Source organism: Bos taurus, chromosome 27 (genome assembly GCF_002263795.3).
Source record: "Bos taurus isolate L1 Dominette 01449 registration number 42190680 breed Hereford chromosome 27, ARS-UCD2.0, whole genome shotgun sequence".
Lineage (NCBI taxonomy): Eukaryota > Metazoa > Chordata > Mammalia > Artiodactyla > Bovidae > Bos > Bos taurus.
The window spans coordinates 34,188,096-34,210,406 of NC_037354.1; the positions used below are offsets into that span (position 1 = coordinate 34,188,096).

Consider the following 22,311-nt stretch of genomic DNA (forward strand, 5'->3'; position numbering starts at 1 on the left):
AGTTAATTTAGAGTAAGGCACTGAGAATGCCTACATGGATTTTTATGACCCCATAACCACAAAAGCTTGATCCTGACATTTCGATAAATTTTTAGTAAAATTGTACCCAGAAGTGCCCTCAAAGCCCGACAGTGAGTATGCCTTCTTGTTCACAAAAGACCAAAAGGAACGGACAACAAGCACTCCCTGTGCTTTGCCCAGCCACACCTACCAAGCTGTCTCTCTCTGTTTGGTCTTTGACTGCCATGTTAGAGGTGTTTCTCAGATATCTGATAATCCCTGATTGGTTGAGAATGGGATACTAAAAAGCCTTTTTTGAAGCATTGAGGACATAAATGCGGCTCATTACGGGGTGATCTGGCTAAAATGTTTCCATAGCAATCCCCTTATGTCAGTATCAGCCTCTTGTCCTGGCTGGTCAGGTGTCCCAGAGAATGGTTTATTCATTCATTTAAAAGATGTTTGTTATGTGTATAGCCTAGGCCCTTGGTTATGGCAGTGAACAAAAGAGACAGTTCTTGCTCTCATGGAATTCATACTGTGTTGAAGGAGATTTATCTTGTAAGATAAATAAGTATATATATTGGGTCAGCCAGAAATTTTGTTTGGGTTTTACCCTAACAGCTAATAGTGTGCTAAATAACAATAAATGGTAAAGAGGAAAAATAAAGCTGAGAGGGTAGAGGCAGAAATATTGGAGGAGTGAGGTTGAAATTTTAAATAGCATGGTGAGGAAGGCCTCAGTGAAGAGATGACCTTTGTGTAAAGACCTGAAGGAGGTGAGGGAGTGTTATGGGTGTATATTGGGGAAGGCACAGGGACCAGGTCCTGAGATACAGGTGTGTTCCCGATGTTCAAGGAGCAACCTGGAGACCATTCTGACTCTTCTGTTCTCTGTGCTCCCTGCTCGCAGCCTCCTGTATGAATATGCCATTGAGTTTGTTATCTGTCTCTTTCCACTAGAATTTTTGAATAAATAAATATAATGCATTTTAGGAAGGTTTTTCATCTAAAAGGTAGAAAACAAGTTGGTTTGATATATCTAATGTATATCTTCATTTGTCTGAAAAATGAACTTGTAATGTCAACTTTCACTCTCTGAAGATAAAAAAAAAGATAAGGCTTTAATTGAACTCTGATTTTTAAAGTGCTATTTATCTTTGTCATTTTTCTCCCAGTTTTTATAGGTTTACCAATTAGTTTAAGATTACCCAAAGAAATAGGAGCAATGTGTACCTTTTTTCTCCTCAAGTACATTTTATAACTTTTCCCTGTTCTCTTCATTTAGGAAAAGAGGGTTTGGTGGGACTGCGGGAATGGCGTTTGTGGGGACAGTCTGTTCAAGAAGCCATGCGGGTGGGATTAACGTGGTATGTTTTCTTCTTGACACCTTTGCATGTTTGCATTATGAAATGTCCAGTAATCGTTTATTTCCTCTTCTAGTCCTTACAACAATATTTTGAGTGTTACAAGGGCCATAGAAGATCTGTTCTTGCCCTAGAGACTGGATTAAGTTTTCTAATACTTATTATATGATCATTAATACCTCACTTTTCATGAATTAAGGAACAGAGACTCCATCTGAGGAAATTAAGTTAGAACCATGAGCTTGTTTTCCCATCAACCACCATGAATAATCTATTGGCGCTCCTGATCTGTTGCTTAAATGGTCGACCTCCATCATCAGTATGTTAAGTCACACCAGTTTCTTACTAGACTGCAGTGTTTACAGTCTGATGTTGGTTGCTTGCTTTATCATGTCAGCTGTCAACATGGTAGTGGTGAATCTCCTTTTGTGAAAAAGTAATTTTAGAAACAAAAAAATAATCCTTTTTGTTCAGAAACTTAATTAATACCTTCCTGTGTTTGGACAGTTTGGGCAGATCCCAGTGGAGAAATTTGCATCCATTGTTGCTCATGAGTTGGGTCATAACCTTGGAATGAGTCATGATGATGGGAGAGGTTGTCACTGTCCTGTAAAGAGCTGCATCATGAATTCAGGAGCATCGTGAGTAACTGAATTCTTTTTATTCTTCTTCCTTTTTCTTTTTTAAAACCATTTATTGAACATTTGTTTAATGCTAAAAATAAACAATGAATGTATTGCTCATCAGTACTCAAATTTCTGGGAGGAAATCATTTGCCATGTTCTGTAAAACATCAGTATAAATTTTCTTTCATCTGAATGATATAAGAACCCTACTCTAATTATTGATTAATTCATCTCATTTAAATTAATTTAATTTGAAGTATAGTTAATATAATGTGTTAACTTCAAGAGAACAGCAGAGTGATTCACTTGTAGATACATGCGTATATGTGTGTGTGTGCTCAGTCCCTCAGTAGTGGCCAACTCTGTGACCCCCTGGACTTAGCCCACTAGGCTCCTCTGTCCATGAGATTTTCCAGGCAAGAATACTGGAGTGAGTTACCATTTCCTTCTCAGGGATCATGCTGAGTTAGGGATCTAACCCACATTTCCTGTGTTTACCTGCATTGGTAGGTGAATTCTTTACCACTGAACCACCTAGGAAGCTCTATGCACACACACACACACATTCTTTTTCTGATTCTTTTCCGTTATGAATTATTGCAAGGTACTGAATATAGCTCCCTGTGCTATACACTAGGTCTTTGTTGTTTACCTGTGTTATATATAATAGTGTGTGTATGTTAATTCCAAATTCCTAATTTATTCCTCCCCCCTGCCTTTCCCCTTTGGTAACTATAAATTTGCTTTCTGTCTGTGAATCTGTTTCTGTTTTATAAATAAGTTCATTTGTATCATTTTTTTAGATTTCACATAAATGTGATATATGATATTTGTCTTTCTCTGTCTAACTTACATCACTGAATATGATCATCTCTAGGTCCATCTATGTTGCAGCAAATGGCATTATTTCATTTTTTCTTATGGGCTCATGGTATTCCATTATATACATACCACATAAATACATACACACACGTGGCACATCTTTATCCATTTATCTGTTGGTGAGTATTTAGATTGCTTCCATGTCTTGGCTGTTGTAAATAGTGTTGCTATGAAAATTGGAATGCATGTATCTTTTTGAATTAAGAGTTTTCTTCAGATATACATCCAGGAGTGGGATTGATTGCAGGATCATATGAGAGCTTTATTTTTAGGTTTTTAAGGAATCCTCACATTGTTTTTCATAATGGTTGCACCAGTTTACATTCCCACCAACAGTATAAGAGAGTTTCTTTTTGTTCACACCCTCTCCAGTGTTTATTATTTGTAGACTTTTTAATGATTGCCATTCTGACTGGTATGACTCATTGTAGTTTTGATTTGTATCTCTCTAATATTTAGCAATATAGCATCTTTCCATGTGCCTGTTGGTGATCTGTGTGTCTTCTTTGGAGAAATATCTATTTTAAGTCCTCTGCTCATTTTTTGATCAGGCAGTTTTTTTTTGTTTTTTTTTTTAATGTTAAGCTGTATGGGCTCTTTGTATGTTCTGGAAAGTAATCCCTTGTTGGTTGCATCATTTGCAAATATTTTCTTCCAGTCTGTAGGTTGTCTTTTTGTTTTGTTTATGGTTTCCTTTGCTGTGCAGAAACTTTAAAGATTATTAAGTCCTACTTTTGTTTATTTTTTGTTTTTATTCTATAACCCTAGAAGAGGAATCCAAAAAACATTGCTGCAATTTATGTCAACAAGTGTTCTGTTCTGTTTGCCACTAAGAGTATCTGGTTTAATAGTATCTGGTTTTACATTTAGGTTTTTAATCCATTTTGACTTTATTTTTGGTGTTAGAGAATGTTCTAATTTCATTCTTTTATTACATATAGCTGTCCAGTTTTCCCAGCACCATTTATTGATTAGACTGTCTTTTATCCATTGTATATTCTTGGCTCCTTTACCATATATTAATTGACCATAACTGTGTGGGCTTATTTTTGTGACTTTCTGTCCTCTTCCACTGATCTATACGTCTGTTTTTTTGTCAGTACCATACTGTTTTGATGACTGTAGCCTTGTAGCATAGTCTGAAGCCAGGCTGTGTGATTCCTCCAGCTCTATCCTTCTTTCTCAAGATTGTTTTGGCTATTTGGGGTCTTTGTGTTTTCATACAAGTTAAAATTTTTTTTTGTTCCAGTTCTATGAAAAATGCCATTGATCATTTGATAGGAATTGCATTGAATCTGTAGATTGCTTTGGGGAATATGGTCATTTTTAACAATACTGATTCTTCCAATCCAAGAATGTGGTATATCTTTCCATTTGTTTTTGTCATCTTCAATTTCTTTCATCAGTGTCTTATTTTCAGGGTACAGGTCTTTTGCCTTTTTAGGTAGACTTATTCCTAGATATTTTATTCTTTTTGATGAGATGGTAAGTGAGATTGTTCAGTTAATTCACTTTCTGATATTTTGTTGTTAGTGTATAGAAATGCAACAGATTTATGTGCATTAATTTTGTATCTAGCAACTTTACCAAATTCATTGATGAGCTTTTGTAATTTTCTGGTAGTGTCTTTAGGATTTTCTGTTTATAGAATCATGTCATCTGCAAAGAGTGACAGTTTTACTTCTCTTTCAATTTGAATTCCTTTTACTTCTTTTTCTTCTCTGATTGCTATGGCTAGGATTTCCAAAACTATGTTGAATGAAAGTGGTGAGAGTGGGCATCCTTGTTTTGTTCCTGAGCTTACAGAAAATGCTTTCAAGTTTTCACTATTGGGATGCTAGCTGTGAATTTATCATAATATGGCCTTTATTATGTTGAAGTATATTCCCTCTTTGCCCACTTTCTGAAGAGTTTTTGTCATAAATGGATATTGAATTTTATCAAAAGCTTTTCCTGCATCTATGGAAATGATCATATGGTTTTTATTCTTCAATTTGTTAATGTGATGTGTGACCCAGTTAAAAAAATTAGGTCATTTGTATTTTTGTGGAAGAGCTGGATTTGTCATGATTACAAATCTTGTCTTTCCTCAGGGTATGCTGACAGCTATCACCTCAGTAGGGGATTGGGACAGAAGATGGGGGTTCTGGAGCTAGAGCTGGGTATTTATTTGATGGCACTTCCTCTCTGCTCAGTGGCCAATATTGCCTTATTGGAGGTGAGGTTTGGTCCCAAGTTGCCAGAGTACAAGCCCTGAGGGTTGGGTCTTAGCCCGCTCTGTTCCCTTTACATGTGTGCTACCCCCCGCTCTCAGTACCAGTACCCTCTGCCCAGAGGGGAGTAGTATTTGGGCAAGAGGGGCTGGTATGACACTTGGCATGGGTCTGGGCATGAGCTGTGGCAATCCAACCACAGAAAGAGATCCACAAACAAAGGCAGTTTTGTTTCTTTCCTAATATGTATGTATTTCATTTCCTTTTTTATTGCATTAGATAGGACTGTCAATTTTGCCTGATACTAATATACTTTCCACAGATTTTCTTTTTTGGTTGAGGTAGTATATATTTTCTATTCCTTTACTTGGAACTTTTCTTTATTCTTATGTTTTAGATATATGCTTCTAAACAACCTACATTTAGGTTTTGTTTTATAAACCAGCTTGGAAATATCTGTCTCTTAATTGAATCATTTAATCTGCTTATATTTAATATGATTACTAATGTACTATATTATGTAAATATAGATGCCATTGATTATGATACCCTTACAGCATACCACTTAGAATGAAAAATGCCAATTAAATTAATACAAATTGTAAGATGAACTCAGAGTATTTTAAATGTTTAAAGAATATATTTTAGAAAAACACATCCAATTTGCTGTGTTATGACTGTGGATTTTAGTTCCCTGCCCAAATTTTCAAGCTTCTCATTTTTGTCTCTGACCAAAGCATGCAGAGATTTTCTTTTTGGGTAGTTATTGTTTGATAATTCTAGTATCTGGAGACTTTATTGAGTTTATCTGTTTTTTTTCTCATGGTGTCTTTTCATTTTTTTTATAGTTGTTCTCATAATATCTTGTGTCTTCGTGTTATGTTTTGATAATGCATTGGACATTGTATTTGAACAGGTTTTTGTAAGAATAATTTGAGAAGTAAGATTATGTTATCCTTAGTGTATTAAATCTCCTTTTTGAGGACAAATTTCCCACCTTCTACTTCCTATGCTATTTAATGAACATTAGTTGACTGTTGGAGAAGGCAATGGCACCCCACTCCAGTACTCTTGCCTGGAAAATCCCATGGACGGAGGAGCCTGGTGGGCTGCAGTCCATGGGGTCGCTAAGAGTCGGACACGACTGAGCGACTTCACTTGCACTTTTCACTTTCATGCATTGGAGAAGGAAATGGCAACCCACTCCAGTGTTCTTGCCTGGAGAATCCCAGGGAGAGAGCAGCCTAGTGGGCTGCCATCTATGGGGTTGCACAGAGTCGGACACAACTGAAGCGAGGCAGCAGCAGCAGCAGCAGCAGTTGACTGTTAGAAGTTGGGCCTTATAAAATTTTTTAAAATTTATTTTTATTTTATGTTGGAGTACAGTTGTCTTAACATAGGCCTTTATTTTTGATGCTAGAGTTTTCCCAGATAATCAGTTGAAGCCACCTCTGTTTAAAAGGTAGATAATCTAACTTTGTAATGTAATTTTTATTATTTAAGATATTTGAGGGACTTGGTAGTATTCTCCTTACACACTGCTCTTAGATGCCTGGCCGTATGAGTGGTGGTCTTCCTGGGAGGTGTGTTTTCTAGAGACAAGTCTTTCTTAACTCTGCCCTTCAGTATTATCAGAAAGCCTCCATAATCAGAGTGCTCTTTTTTTTTTTAATTAAAAAAATTTTGTTTTTTGCTGTCCACATTGTGTGACATGTGAGATCTTAGTTCCCTGACCAGGGATCAAACCAATGTCCCCTGCATTGGAAATGCAAAGTCTTAACCACTGGACTGACAGGGAAGTCTCCAGATTGCTCTGAAAAAAAAAAAAAAAAAATATGAGTGCCATCACTTAGAATTCTTTCTTAGGACTTCCTATTCCTAGGCTATGGGGATTAGGATGGTAGTGGTGGAATTGTGTTCTGGTTATTTCCAGATTAGTCATTAGTCTAAATGACAGTTGATTTTTGTGGGTCATATCCTGATAGACCACTTCCATTCCTTTTACCTTCTTTTGCATCAGTTTTATAAAACTCACTTCAATGTGACGGAAGAAATGTAGAGATGCTGTAGATTAATATCTTAGTACCCAGAGGTGATAGATAGAGAGTAGGAATGCTTTAATTGGTATTCAAGCCAAGAAAAGAGGAAGCTCATCCTTCTTGTTACATTGGTGACGGCCAAGGATGACTAGGGAAAAGAATATGTTTGTTTTATTATCCAAAGTGTTTGTGAAGGCCAACATGGAGATGTTTGTTGTTATCTTGGTTTACTAAGCTTCATAAGAAGTGGTGAAAATTTTGTGATCCTTCTCAGTACTGTAGTCAACTTCCTTGTGTGTGAAACAGATTTTTTTTGTAGATTGCTTTAGAATCACACAAATAAAACATTGTTTCTATGAGAAAATGTGTCCCAAGGACTGAATAACAAGTTTATTTCAAGAATAATCTGTTTAGGAGTGGTGCACTCTGTAGATTAAAATTAGGGACTCAAGTATAGGAAATACACACATGTATGCACAATTCCTGTGACTATTAGCTAATTAATATATTCTTAGATTATTGAAGAATGTAAGAATATACATTGTTGCACGCACTATGTTGCAGGCACTTGTATTAACCATATAAAGAACAATAATAGGAAATAAGAAATTAAAAAACGACTTGCTTGTTTATCAGATAATTATCTTATGCTCTAGTTTGACATTTCCACTTGACATCCGTTGGACTCAGACTCTTGTTGCTTCTAAAACCTGCTCCGCCCCCATCTTCTCTGTGTCAATTAGTAATAATGCCTTCTTTCTAGTTGCTGCCTCCTGTGCGATTTTCCTGCCTAGCATAGCCAATCTGGTGATCTTATTAAGACATAAATCAGATCACGTGGTTCCTGCTTCATGCTTTTCATTGTGTCACTCCCCTGCCTTATTTCACTTATCGTAAAAAGTCAGATTCATGCAATGGCCTCTTCCCACCTTTCTGATTGTACCCTCACTGCCTTACTCCACTCCAACCCTACTGGCTTCCTTATTTGATCCTTTAGCATAGCAGGCAGACTTCTCCCTTAGGGCTTTTGCACTTGCTATTTCTTCTCCCTCTAATGTTCTTCACCCCAAAAGCCAGTTTTCATTCAGTTGTCCCAGTGTTTGAAGCACTTGTTCTGTCAGCTCTTTGAAAAACTCTACTCTGGTCACTCTGCCCCCAACAAAGGTCACCCCCTTTACCTCCTCACCTTTTCCCCCAGCGGCACATATCTTCTAATGTATTATTGAATTTATTTATCCATTGTGTTTATAGTCTGTCTCACTCAGTAGAATGTCACCTTCACAGGGGTGGGGATTTTATTTTTGGTCTGCTTTGTTTACTGTTTTCTCCCTTGCACAAAGAAGAGTGTCTTGTACATAATAGATGTTCCACAAATATTTGTTGAAGGAATAGACATTGTTCAAAAGGGCTCTTTCTCCTCACAATGTTCTTAAGCAGAGAGTAGCAAGAAAAAGAAGAATATGGAAAACAAGTGTTTTCATTATTGTGGGAAATCTTGTGCTAGGTCTTTACTTACTGTGTGACTGCTTTCCAGTCCTAAGAGCCAAGAGGCAGGACTGAATACTTCCTGGGAGGCTCTGGTCTGGTTAGCAAGGGAAGAGTTTGCCAAGAGGACAAGGTCTCCCAAGAAAGGATCTGTTTCTTTGATTCCCTGGATCTACAGAAGACATGGAATTGATAGGAATGTCTTCTCAGTTGTTACCATGTAACACAGTTCTCTTCCCCACGGCTGGCACCGTTGCTCAACCCAGTGAAAAGGAGATTCTTTCAGGGCACCAGATGCCTCTGATAAACTTTTAATATGACTTGAATTTCTCAAAGGTTCTTGTTATAGATGAGTGTTTCCCACTAGTCTTCAAAGTGAAAATAGCCAATGGGACTATCTAAAAATACTGTTATTGAGTAAAACAATAACTAAAAGAACTCCAGCAACACGTAGAAACACATCAAAATTGTATTTATATGAATATCACATGGGGCTTCCCTGGTGGCTCAGTGGAAAGAATCCGCCTGCAAACAATGCAGGAGATGCAGGTTCAGTCCCTGGGTCGGGAAGATATCCTGGAGGAGGAAATGACAAGCCACTCCAGTGTTCTTGCCTGGAAAGTCCATGGACAGAGGATTCTGGTGGGCTAGAGTCCATGGGCTTGCAAAAGAGTAAGACACAACTTAGTAACTAAACAACAACAAAATAAATCTATAGTTCAAATTGGACCATTTCTAGAAGCCCCCATTTCTAAATTCTTAGAAATTACCATTGGAGGCAATTAAACCTCAAACTGTGGCTGAAATTCTGCACCAGTGCTTGCTGCTTCTCTTCTAGGTGATGAGATTTATGATTTTGTATTTTCTGTATCTTCTGCCATTTTATTTATTTATTTTTGGTCACACTACATAGCTGGCAGGATCTTAGTTCCTGCACCAGGGATTGAAACTGAGCACTCAACAGTGAAAGTGTTAAGTGAAAGGGTTAAGTCCTAAACACTGGACTTTCAGGGAATTCCATCTGCCATTTTATTTACTTCTTTTTTTGCAAGTAGTCAGTTTCTTTCTTTTTTATAATTTTTATTTATTTGTTTATTTTTGGCTGTGCTGGGTCTTTGTTGTTGTGGGGGCTTTTCTCTGGTTGTAGTGAGCAGGGCCTACTCTCTAGTTCCAGTGCACACGCTTCTCCTGTTGTGGAGCACGAGCTTTAAGGCCTGTGGGCTTCATTAGTTGTGGCACATGGGCTCGGCAGTTTCGGCCTCCTGGTACTAGAGCACAAGCTCAATGGTTGTGGTGCACGGGCTTAGTTGCTCCACAGTATGTGGGATCTTCTCAGATCAGGGATCGAACCTGTGTCCCGTGCATCGGCAGGCAGATTCTTTACCACAGAGCCACCAGGGAAGCCCCCCTCTGCCATTTTAAATATTCACTTCCTGTTGGTTGAAGACATGACTTAAGATTTTCAAAATGTTTAATTGCTATGACTTAAGATCTTTTTCTTTGTGTTTATTACAGAGGTTCCAAAAACTTCAGCTCTTGCAGTGCAGATGACTTTGAGAAGTTAACTTTAAATAAAGGTGGAAACTGCCTTCTCAATATTCCAAAGGGTGATGAAGCCTACAGTGCTCCTTCCTGTGGTAATAAGTTGGTGGATCCCGGGGAAGAATGTGACTGTGGGTCGCCAAAGGTCAGTGTAACATGTGATGTTTGCTTTGCAAAGTTACCTTGGGATTTGCAAAAAATAAAATAGCTCACTTTGCATGACTCTAGCATAGTTTGGATAAACTCCAGGAGTTGGTGATGGAACAGGGAGGCCTGGCATGCTGCGATTCATAGAGTCGCAAAGAGTCGGACACGACTGAGCGACTGCACTGAACTGAACTGAGCATAGGAGGTAAAGTAAAATTTAGTGGCAAAATGAAGATTGGTATTTTGCTTGTGGGACTATGTTCCTGGGGGGTTGATTATCCCTTCTTTCCTAGAACATAACCAATGGTGTCATCTGTTCTGGTGTCCAGGAAAGTGCTGTGTTTATTTTTCTATTTTTGCTACCTTCTACCATTTCTGTTATGGTTATTGAGTCATTTATTTATTTTAAAGAACGACTCAGTTTTTCACTTGGCTCTTTACTTGTAATGTTCACTATTCTGTCACTGTCAGAAACATTTATTGCAGAAACATTTGTTTAGTTGACCTCATTTCAATAGTAAATTGAAGCTGGCCCATTCTGCAGAATTCTTGGTTAACAGAGTTCTTGCTACTCAAGTTAGCATTCTCCCTCTGTTAACCTTCAGTTCACCTGCTGCTGTCTGGCTTTCTCATACCTGTTAACCACACCTAGAGCCATAAGTCTGGACCCGTCTTTATTATTAGTGTTCTGCATCTCAACCATTTTCCTGTCAAAATGGCCTATTCAACACCGCCTAGACAAGGCTTAGGAGGAAAACAATTTTTAATTACATTTAAAAAATTAAAAAAAAGTTAAATTTAAATTTTAAAGGAATTGGTTCAGTTGTGTGTAAGCTTTACTATATTCTCAATTTTTCCCACAAGTGGAATTTCTTTTTCCTTGCCTGATCACACAGTGCCTGGCTTTTGCCAGAAGACTTCGCATTCTAGAAAGGCAGTATGTTTTTCTTTGTGTGTTCGGTTTTATTTTGGGGCCATGCTGCATGGCATGCAGGATCTTAGTTCCCTGACCAGGGATCAGACCTGGGCCCTTGGTAGTAAAAGCACAGGGTTCTAACCACTAAACTGCCAAGGAATTCCCAGGCAGTATGTATTTTATGATGAAATTGTAATGGGCCGTCATTGCACTATTCCTGCACGTTAGCAACCTCTCCTTAATGTTTTACATGGTACCATCCTCTCAGTAACCCTTGGAGATTCATTATTTCTTTATACCCTCATTTTCAAGTGAGGAAAATAAAGGCTGACTAGGTTATGTTTAATCTCTAAATTAATGTTACACTGTTAGGATGACTAAGCTCTTCTTTCTAGGCATTCTCCTTAATTATTTTATATGTTTTGATTTCTCCTGTTTACTTCACTATCAAACTAACTGAAATAGTCTGTATTTGCTTTTTGAACTTTTGTACTACAAATTACTCTAGAAAAAAGTACCTCTTCCCCTTCAAATATCACAGTTATTTTTCTTGGTATTGAAATTTCAAATAGTAAGCACAAGCAAAATTCCCTTCATACTTTTATTTCTTCCATATATTTTTTTAACTTCCTTCTGTGGTAATTATTCTTATAAGTTTAGTGTGTTTCTCTACAGATTTTATTCTGTGTTTATAGACTTATGTACAGTATGTATATTTGTATCATAATTGGGTTTGTTTTAGGATTTTATCTTTTTTACATAAATAAAATCTGACTTAGTATGTTATGTAGAATTTTTTTCTATTAATATATCCTGGAGATTTTTTTCCATGTCATTGTTATTTGCACATAATCCTTTGATCTGTTGACTAATATTACAGTATAAGGAATATATTATGATGTATTTTACCATACTCTCATTAAAGACAGTCACTCACTGTACTTAGTATTTTTTTGTAGTGAACAGTATATCCTTGTATATGCCCTGTGTATGTGTGTATGTGTATATATATATATATGTATATATATATACAGAAGTCTAAGATAATTACATAAAGGTAGAATTATTGAATTGAAAAGCATGTTTTTTTAATTTTATTAGAGACTATCAAGTTTCCTGGAAGAAGGGTGTGTTGGTTTGTACTTTTGCCAAAAGAATGTCGTGGCATTTAGTGCGCCCCGCCCGCCTCCCCCCGATAATTTTGTAACTGAGCAAGGTACACATTTTACTCCTGTTTCAAGATTTTCATCATATAGCCCCTCTATGTTCTATTGTTTTTTTCTAGCATTTTTGTAATTTAAATTTTTTATATAAACTCTATAATTGGTGGGGGGTTGTCATGTGGAGAGTACAAAACCATTTAAAATGGTACTTTCACCATAAACAAAATTCCTGTATACATAGTCTGTTTCCTGATTCTCTTTTCTTTTATGAAGCTATCTGTCTGTCTTACATAGTATTTTTGAAAAAAAAAAACTAACAACTTTACTGAAGTATAATTGAATACAAGGTAAAAAAAAACCCCAATTCGGACTTAGATAAGAAAAGGCTTTATTCAGAAGAAAGACTGTTGTAACAGGGAGAATATGCTGATCTCAGAAATCTGGAAGCATCTAAAAATCAAACAAGAAGATTTTTCTTTTGTAGGGTAAAGGTGGGGCAAACGTAGATAAGCAGAATCTTTTACTGGGAAGCTGGATAAGCAAGGGCAAATGCCCAGTGAGGTCTCAGAGGAAGTTGTCCTGTGGTCTGGTGATTTCCAGGAGAAGCTGATAAGGGGTGGGGATACTTGTCCTCAAGTACTTGGGGGAGGGGCAAGTATCACCAAATATATTTTTTTGTGCAGACAAGTAGAGTTCAAGGGTCTACAGGAAAGAAAGAAGCCTCACTAAAGTTTGGTCAAGACAAAGCAAGAAGAAACAGGCAATTATGAACACTTGTCAACAATGAACTGCACCTGTTTAAAACATGGAAGTTCTTTTTAAAAATTATTATTATCATTTTTTATCTTTATTTTGATTTTCTTATCATACTGCATGGCATGTGGGATCTCAGTTTCCTGACCAGGGATGGAACCCATGCCTCCTGTGTTGGAAGTCTCAACCACTGGACCTCCAGGAAAGTCTCCCTTAAAACATTTATTATTGCTGTTATTTTTAATTTATTTATTTTTATTATTTTATTTGTTCTAATTTTTAAATTTGTAAAAGTTTTTCTTTCTCTTTTTGCCACACAGCATGGCATGTGGACTCTTTGTTTCTTAGTTCAGTTCAGTTCAGTTCAGTCGCTCAGTCGTGTCCAACTCTTCGCGACCACATGAATTGCAACACGCCAGGCCTCCCTGTCCATCACCAACTCCCAGCGTTCACTCAGACTCACCTCCATCGAGTCAGTGATGCCATCCAGCCATCTCATCCTCCGTCGTCCCCTTCTCCTCCTGCCCCCAATCCCTCCCAGCATCAGAGTCTTTTCCAATGAGTCAACTCTTCGCATGAGGTGGCCAAAGTACTGGAGTTTCAGCTTTAGCATCATTCCCTCCAAAGAAATCCCAGGGCTGATCTCCTTCAGAATGGACTGGTTGAATCTCCTTGCAGTCCAAGGGACTCTCAAGAGTCTTCTCCAACACCACAGTTCAAAAGCATCAATTCTTCGTCACTCAGCCTTCTTCACAGTCCAATTCTCACATCCATACATGACCACAGGAAAAACCATAGCCTTGAATAGATGGACCTTTGTTGACAAAGTAATGTCTCTGCTTTTGAATATGCTATCTAGGTTGGTCATAACTTTCCTTCCAAGGAGTAAGCGTCTTTTAATTTCATGGCTGCAGTCACCATCTGCAGTGATTTTGGAGCCCCCAAAAATAAAGTCTGACACTGTTTCCACTGTTTCCCCATCTATTTCCCATGAAGTGATGGGACCGGATGCCATGATCTTTGTTTTCTGAATGTTGAGCTTTAAGCCAACTTTTTCACTCTCTACTTTCACTTTCATCAAGAGGCTTTTGAGTTCCTCTTCACTTTCTGCCATAAGGGTGGTGTCATCTGCATATCTGAGGTTACTGATATTTCTCCCGGCAATCTTGATTCCAGCTTGTGTTTCTTCCAGTCCAGCGTTTCTCATGATGTACTCTGCATAGAAGTTAAATAAGCAGGGTGACAATATGCAGCCTTGACGTACTCCTTTTCCTATTTGGAACCAGTCTGTTGTTCCATGTCCAGTTCTAACTGTTGCTTCCTGACCTGCATACAGATTTCTCAAGAGGCAGGTCAAGTGGTCTGGTATTCCCATCTCTTTCAGAATTTTCCACAGTTTCTTGTGATCCACACAGTCAAAGGCTTTGGCATAGTCAATAAAGCAGAAGTAGATGTTTTTCTGGAACTCTCTTGCTTTTTCCATGATCCAGCGGATGTTGGCAATTTGATCTCTGGTTCCTCTGCCTTTTCTAAAACCAGCCTGAACATCAAGAAGTTCACGGTTCACATATTGCTGAAGCCTGGCTTGGAGAATTTTGAGCATTACTTTACTAGCGTGTGAGATGAGTGCAATTGTGCAGTAGTTTGAGCATTCTTTGGCATTGCCTTTCTTTGGGATTGGAATGAAAACTGACCTTTTCCAGTCCTGTGGCCACTGCTGAGTTTTCCAAATTTGCTGGCCTATTGAGTGCAGCACTTTCACAGCATCATCTTTCAGGATTTGAAATAGCTCAACTGGAATTCCATCACCTCCACTAGCTTTGTTCGCAGTGATGCTTTCTAAGGCCCACTTGACTTCACATTCCAGGATGTCTGGCTCTAGGTGAGTGATCACACCATCGTGACTCTCTGGGTCGTGAAGATCTTTTTTGTATAGTTCTTCTGTGTCTTCTTGCCACCTCTTCTTAATATCTTCTGCTTCTGTTAGGTCCATACCATTTCTGTCCTTGATTGAGCCCATCTTTGCATGAAATGTCCCCTTGGTATCTCTAATTTTCTTGAAGAGATCTCTAGTCTTTCCCATTCTGTTGTTTTCCTCTATTTCTTTGCATTGATCGCTGAAGAAGGCTTTCTTATCTCTTCCTGCTATTCTTTGGAACTCTGCATTCAGATGCTTATATCTTTCCTTTTCTCCTTTGCTTTTCTCTTCTCTTCTTTTCATAGCTATTTGTAAGGCCTCCTCAGACAGACATTTTGCTTTTTTGCTTTTCTTTTCCATGGGGATGATCTTGATCCCTGTCCCCTGTCTCATACCCCTTATTATTTCCCAATCCTCCTTATGCCATCACTGATCTGCTATCATTGTACTACAGATATTGCTGTCATTAGTGTGCATTTCCTAGAATTTCGTGTAAATGGAATGACTCTTTTTATCTAGGTTCATTCACTCAGCATAGTTATTTTGAGATTCATCCATGTTGAATGCTACTGTGTCAGTGGTTCATTCCTTTTTATTGTTGCTCATCATTGAGTAGTATGGAGATACTACCTGCTGTTTATCCATCTGTTGATGGTTATTTGGGTTGTTTGTACACCAAGAGCTGCTGTGAACATTCACGGTCAAGTCTTTATATGGATTTATGTTTTCACTTCTCTTGGGTAAATACCTTGGTGTGAAATGACTGGGACATACGGTGGGTGTATATTTGACTTTCCAAGGAACTTTCAAACTGTTTTCCAAAGTGGTTTTACCATTTCACATTCTTGCAATCAGTGTACCTGAGTTCTAGTTCTTTTTAAGTCATTTCTTCCACCTCATATGGTCAGTCTTTTCAATTTTGGCTTTTTTGTTAGATGTGAAGTGGTGCCTTACTGAGGTTTTAATTTCCTTTTCCCTGATGACTAGTGATGTTGAACATGTTTTCATGCGCTTATTTGCCATCTCTATTTTCTTTTTTGGTGACATGTCTCTTGAACTCCTTTCTGCCTTTAAAAATTGGGTTGTTTTCTCATTATTGAATTTTGACAGTACTTCTTATGTTCTAGATAACAAATACTTAATCAGATATATGATTTGCAAGTATATTCTCCCATTCTTTTCTTTTAAGTACTTTAACAGTATCTTTTGATGAGTAGAAGTTTTATATTTTGATGAAGCCAGTTTGTGCCTAATGGGTTGTGCTTTTCATGTTGTATCTAAGAAATCTTTGCCTAATCCAAGATTGCAAATGTTTTATCCTGGAAGCTTTGTCATTTTAGGTAATGTATTTATTTAGGTTTATGATCCATTTTGACTTAGTTTTTTTGTATGGTGCATGGTTTTAGATAATTTTACAAATTTTCAGGTTTTTATTATGAAATAATTACAAACTGACAGAATGTTGCAAAAACAGTCTGAAGAGTCCTATGTATTTTTCACCCACTTTCCCACAAAGGGTGACAAATTGTTTAGTGATAGAGCCAGTACTCTTGCCTGGAAAATCCCATGGACAGAGGAGCCTGGTAGGCTGCGGTCCATGGGGTCGCTAAGAGTCAGATACTACTGAGTGACTTCCCTTTCACTTTTCACTTTCATGCATTGGAGAAGGAAATGGCAACCCACTCCAGTGTTCTTGCCTGGAGAATCCCAAGGATGGGGAGTCTGGTGGGCTGCCATCTATGGGGTCGCACAGAGTCGGACACGACTATAGTGACTTAGCAGCAGAGCCATATCATATCAGTGATACTGACATTGGTATCATAACTATTAATAGTTTACAGACTTTATTCAGCTTTTACCATTTTTAACCTGCAGTTGTGTATGTACTTTTATGTAGTTTTATGCCCTATAGAGATTTATGTAACCACCACCTCAATTAAAATACAGAAGTATTCCATCAACTCAAAAGATCTCCCTCCTGCTACCTCACTGTAATCACATCCACCCTCACTCTGGCCCTTATCCCTGCCCCTGGCTTCCATCTGTGATTTTGCCATTTCAATAATGTTTGTCACTGCAATAATAATGGAATCATACAACATATAACCTTTTGAGGCTGACTTTTCTCACTAAGTGTAATGCTTTTGAGGTCAGTCTATGTTGTTGTTTCATTACTTTTTACTGGGGAGTAACAGTCCATTGTGTGGATGTTACTTCACAGATTTGGAGTAATGTTTAGGCTGGTATTTCCCCTAGCACAAAGGGCCTATCTGAAGTTTGTTAAACTATTCATCCATTAAAAGATATCTAGGTTGTTTCTTCTGCTGCTGCTGCTGCTAAGTCGCTTCAGTCATGTCCGACTCTGTGCGACCCCATAGATGGCAGCCCATCAGGCTCCCCCGTCCCTGGATTCTTACCCGGATTCTCCAGGTAAGAACACTGGAGTGGGTTGCCATTTCCTTCTCCAATGCATGAAAGTGAAAAGTGATAGTGAAGTCGCTCAGTCGTGCCTGACTCTTAGCGACCCCATGGACTGCAGCCTTCCAGGCTCCCCCATCCATGGGATTCTCCAGGCAAGAGTACTGGAGTGGGGTGCCATTGCTTTCTCCGAGGTTGTTTCTAGTATTTTGCTATTATGAATAAAGTTTCCATGAATTATATTCTACTCTTTATCATCAGAGAATTAAAGAAAAATGTGGTCTTCATGAGTAAGAGATGAATCTCATCAGAGAAATGTATAATAAAGAACCAAATGGAAATTATAGAACTTACCAAAAAGTTTAATAAGTGAGATTCATGGATATAATTAATAGCAGAGTAAGATGACAGAAAAAGAGTCAATGAACATAAAGTAGAACAAAAGAAATAATCCACATCTAAAGGAAAAAGAGAAAAGATAAAAAAAAAATGAACAGAATATCAGGGACATGTAAGCAATATCAGCTAGCCTAATGGAATTATAAGTGAAATCTCAAGAGGAGAGGAAGGAGAGAAGAAAAGTATTCAAAGAAGTAATGGCTGAAAATTTCCCATATTTAACAGAAAACATTGAGTTACAATTCCAAAACACTAAGTAAAGCCAAATCAGAATCATTATAAAGAATGATCGTGGGTACATTGTAATCAAAGTGCTGAGATAAACAGAAAATAAAGCAAGAAGTCAGAAGAAAATCTGAAACAAATAGATCAATAGTGGCTGATTTTGGGGCCAGAATACAATAGAACAGCAGATTTATGGTTCTGAAAGGAAAAAAACCCATCATCCTAGAATTCTGTAACATAGGAAAATAAATATTCTTCAATGATTAAAGCTCATTTCCCCTATCTCCTTCTTGCCTCCTTGTCCTCCTCCTCCTTTCTCCTTCCTTTCACAAACAATTCAGACTTCAAGACATTAGTTTCAACATAGGAGAATAGCTGTGTCTGGGTGAGGGGTTGGAGGATGGGAGTGATGAGCCATGGTGGCCCAAAGTGGGGTGAGAGAAGTCAAGCAGTATAATGTCCACATGGGTAAAAACCTACCCTGCAGAGAAGTCAGACCCTGAACATGAAGAGAAGTGCATTTATGGATGCTTAATTTCCTGTGGAAATTGGAGAAGGAATGGGCTACCCACTCCAGTATTCTGATCTGGAGAATTCCACGGACCATATAGTCCATGGGGTCGCAAAGAGTCAGACATGACTGAGCGACTTTCACAGTTTCCTGTGATCATTAAACTTACTGTTATAGACTGAATGTTTGTGTTCCCCAAATCCATGTGTTGAAACCCTAACCCCCAAGTCTATCTGTATTTGGAGAAAGGACCTCCAGGAAAGTAGTTAAGATTAAATGAGGTCATAAGGGTGGGTCTTGATCTGGTAGGATTAATGTTCTTATGAAAAAGAGCTTGCTTGCTCCTGTCTCTTGACACATGCTCTGAAGAAAGGCCATGTGAGCACACAGCGAGGAGGCAGCTGTCTGCAAGCCAGGATGAGAGTCTGTGCCAGAAACTGAATTGGCTAGGACTTTGATCTTGGGTCTCTAGCCTCCAGAGCTGTGACATAATAAATTTCTTTTGTTTAAGTCATTAGTCTATGGTATCTTGTTCTGGTAGTCCCAGCAGACTAAGACACATACTCTCAGTCCTTTGAAATACATTGAGACCTACATAATAGCTGAAGAGTCGCTGGTAAATCCAGAAGGATAGTAAGTGACTGTCTCCAGAGAGTACCTCTTACAGCCAGGTTAGAAAGAAGCATAGGTTGAAGGGAAGAATTTTGTTAACGAGTCTTGATGGCAATAATTTCTTTCTTTATTGACAGTCATTTTCTCTTCTCAGGAATGTGAATTGGACCCTTGCTGTGAAGGAAAGACCTGTAAACTTAAATCATTTGCTGAGTGTGCATATGGTGCCTGTTGTCAAGACTGTCGGGTAGGGAATTCCTCCCTATTTGGAAAAAAAAAAAATAGGAAAAGGAAAAATGTGCCTGTATCAAAATTGGTTTTCTCTGATTTGTAAGAGAGCACTATTTTTGATGGAAAATTTGATTTTATGATTAGATGGAAAATTTTATGATACTTGTTTGCAGTTTTGTATCATCTTCTTTTATGGCAAATGGTCTAAAGAAATTTTTTTCTGATTTATGAGTGACCTATGTTTTTCATTAGAAATTCAATAATAGGAAGTTGACACTGAAAGACCCTCTATCATTTTACCCCCTTCATTTAGCCATTGTTGATAATTTATTAATTTAGTCACTTTTTCCTATGTAAATATGAATATGTGTGTGTGTGTGTGTGTGTAAGTGGATAAACATGGGTATACATATTTTTACTATGTCCTTTTTTCAGTAATATACTATTGATTTTCTTCCATTCATTTAGTTCTATAGGTTTATATAGTTAGTGTTCCTTTATATGGCTGTACCATAATTTCTTTATCTGATCAACTAATGATGGACATTTAGATTGCTTCCAGTTTTTGCTTATAAGTAGAATTGCTGGAGTGTGCATGTGAAAATTTTGACACACGTTTTTATACTGTCTGCAGATGTGCCAGTCTGTATTTGCCAGTGTAATCAATGCACTGATAACTGTGCAGTGTACAGTATTGATTATATTATATAATCATTTTGTTTTCTCTTACTAACATGTCTTCCTTGGTGGCTCAGACGGTAAAGAGTCTGCCTGCAATGTAGGAGACCCAGGTTTGATCTCTAAGTTGGGAAGATCCCCTGGAGAAGGAAATGGCAACCCTCTCCAGTATTCTTGCCTGGAGAATCCCATGGACAGAGGAGCCTGGTGGGCTGCAGTCCATGGGGTTACAAAGAGGTAGACATGTCTGAGCAACTAACATTTTGACTTCACTTACTAACATTTGTTGTCAGCCAGTGTTATAATCCAGGTTAGTTTGATAGGTGTAACGTGGTTTTATATCTTCGTTTAATTTGCATTTCTTTTGGTCATCTATGATGCTCTGCTTTTTTCATTTTCCATATTTCATGACTTTTATAAATTGCCTGTTATTGGCCTTTGTTCACTGTTCTATTGGGTTATTTAATCTTCTGTTTTTGTTAGACCTTCTTATAGATATAAATACTGTGGTTTCAAATTTGGTTAATTTGTGGGAATTTTCCTGATATTCCTGTTCAATTTCAATCCTATTATCCTAGTTCCGTCCAGGAGGCACTTTGTGCCGAGGAAAAACCAACGAATGTGATGTTCCGGAGTATTGCAATGGTTCTTCTCAGTTCTGTCAGCCAGATGTTTTTATTCAGAATGGGTATCCTTGCCAGAATAACAAAGCCTATTGTTACAATGGCATGTGCCAATATTATGATGCTCAGTGTCAAGTCATCTTTGGCTCAAGTAAGATATTTTATTTATATTGATTGCTTTGCTTTTATTTATATATTTTTTATTTTAGTTTTTGTTAAAAATGAAAATTGAACATTATTGCTAAAATTGAAGTTCTGTTTTCTGTCTCCTATCACGTCTCCTTCACGTCTCCATCTTTCCTTCTCCATAGGTAGTCAAGGTCATGAATTTGATGCATCCAAGTTCATTTGGTGATTTTTGCTTTTACTTTCTCACTGCCCTGTCCTGTGTATATTAACATTATATGTATATATACATGCACAGCATTGTATTTTAGCTTTAATAAACTCATGTAAATAGTATGGGGATATACACATGGATCTTCTGTTTTCATTGTTCACTCAAAATGTTTTTGCATTCTGTCTGTATTGCTGTATTTGGATCACAGAGCATTGTGTTATATAATTGGAATCCATTCTTTTCCTAGTAGTATATATATATTTTTTTATTTTGTGTGTCTTAAAATTTTTTTTTTTATCAAAGTTAGACATACACTAGATTATAGAGTCAAATTATTCATCAAGATTCTATGAAAAAGTAAAATGTACTTCCGGGCTTCCCAGATGGTGCTGTGGTAAAAGAACCCACCTGCAAGTGCAGAAGATGCAAGAGATGGGGATTCAATCTCTGGGTCTGGAGGATCCCCTGGAGTAGGAAATGGCAACCCACTCCAGTCTCTCCTGGAAAATTCCATGTACAGAAGAGCCTGGCCGGCTGCACACGATGGGGCTGCTTGACTGAGCACGCACTCATCAAAGTACTCCCACTTAATAGCTCATCCCTGAAGGCTACCACTATTAACCTTTTCTTCCTCCCTTCTAGTTAATTACTTTGTTACTGGCTCTAGGTCTTTAGATAATTTCTTGGTCATGCTACTTTTTTTATTTTCCATTCTAGGTATTAAATGTTAATTTTTCACTGTGGAGGATAAGGATTAAATTTCTTCCCTTCTCTTCTCCCAACACTTGTCAACTCTTATCTACTCATGTTCATTTTTCATTCTCCATCTTCTTAATATGGATTGATTATAATTTTAGGTAGAGCTGTGTTGACTCTTGTAATCTTGTGATTTGTAACAAACAAATTAAAAAATTGGTCTTTGTTCAGTTCCTGGCACGAACTCCTAAAAGCTTTGGAATTTCCCAAATGATAAGAGCCTTGAAAGTGTCTTTTGTTATGTCAACCAGGTGACTTTTTGGCAAATCCCTTGGTTACTTAAGGATGGGCTGGTTGCCAGAGAACAAACCCTGTGGTTAGTGGTTGGAACTTTAAGTCCCCCTGTCTCTGGGGAGGGGAGAAGAACTGGAGATGGAGTTACTCTCCAGTGGCCAGTGGTTTAATCAATCTGCCCATATAATGAAGCCTCTATAAAAACTGGAAAGGATAGTTTGGAGAGCTTGGGA

General features: G+C 37.8%; 1 protein-coding gene across 2 annotated transcripts in view; it reads left to right on the plus strand.

The window, feature by feature from the left end:
• The window catches only part of ADAM9 (ADAM metallopeptidase domain 9), a 90,242-nt gene that overhangs the window by 35,835 nt on the left and 32,096 nt on the right, over positions 1–22,311 (plus strand). For both annotated transcript variants that reach the window (XR_009493067.1, NM_001192818.3), the window contains 5 exon segments: positions 1,289–1,370; positions 1,875–2,008; positions 10,128–10,299; positions 19,371–19,463; positions 20,704–20,899. Coding sequence is in view for 1 of the 2 variants with exons in the window: in NM_001192818.3 (NP_001179747.2) it covers positions 1,289–1,370; positions 1,875–2,008; positions 10,128–10,299; positions 19,371–19,463; positions 20,704–20,899 (677 nt within the window). In the remaining variant the exon portion in view is untranslated.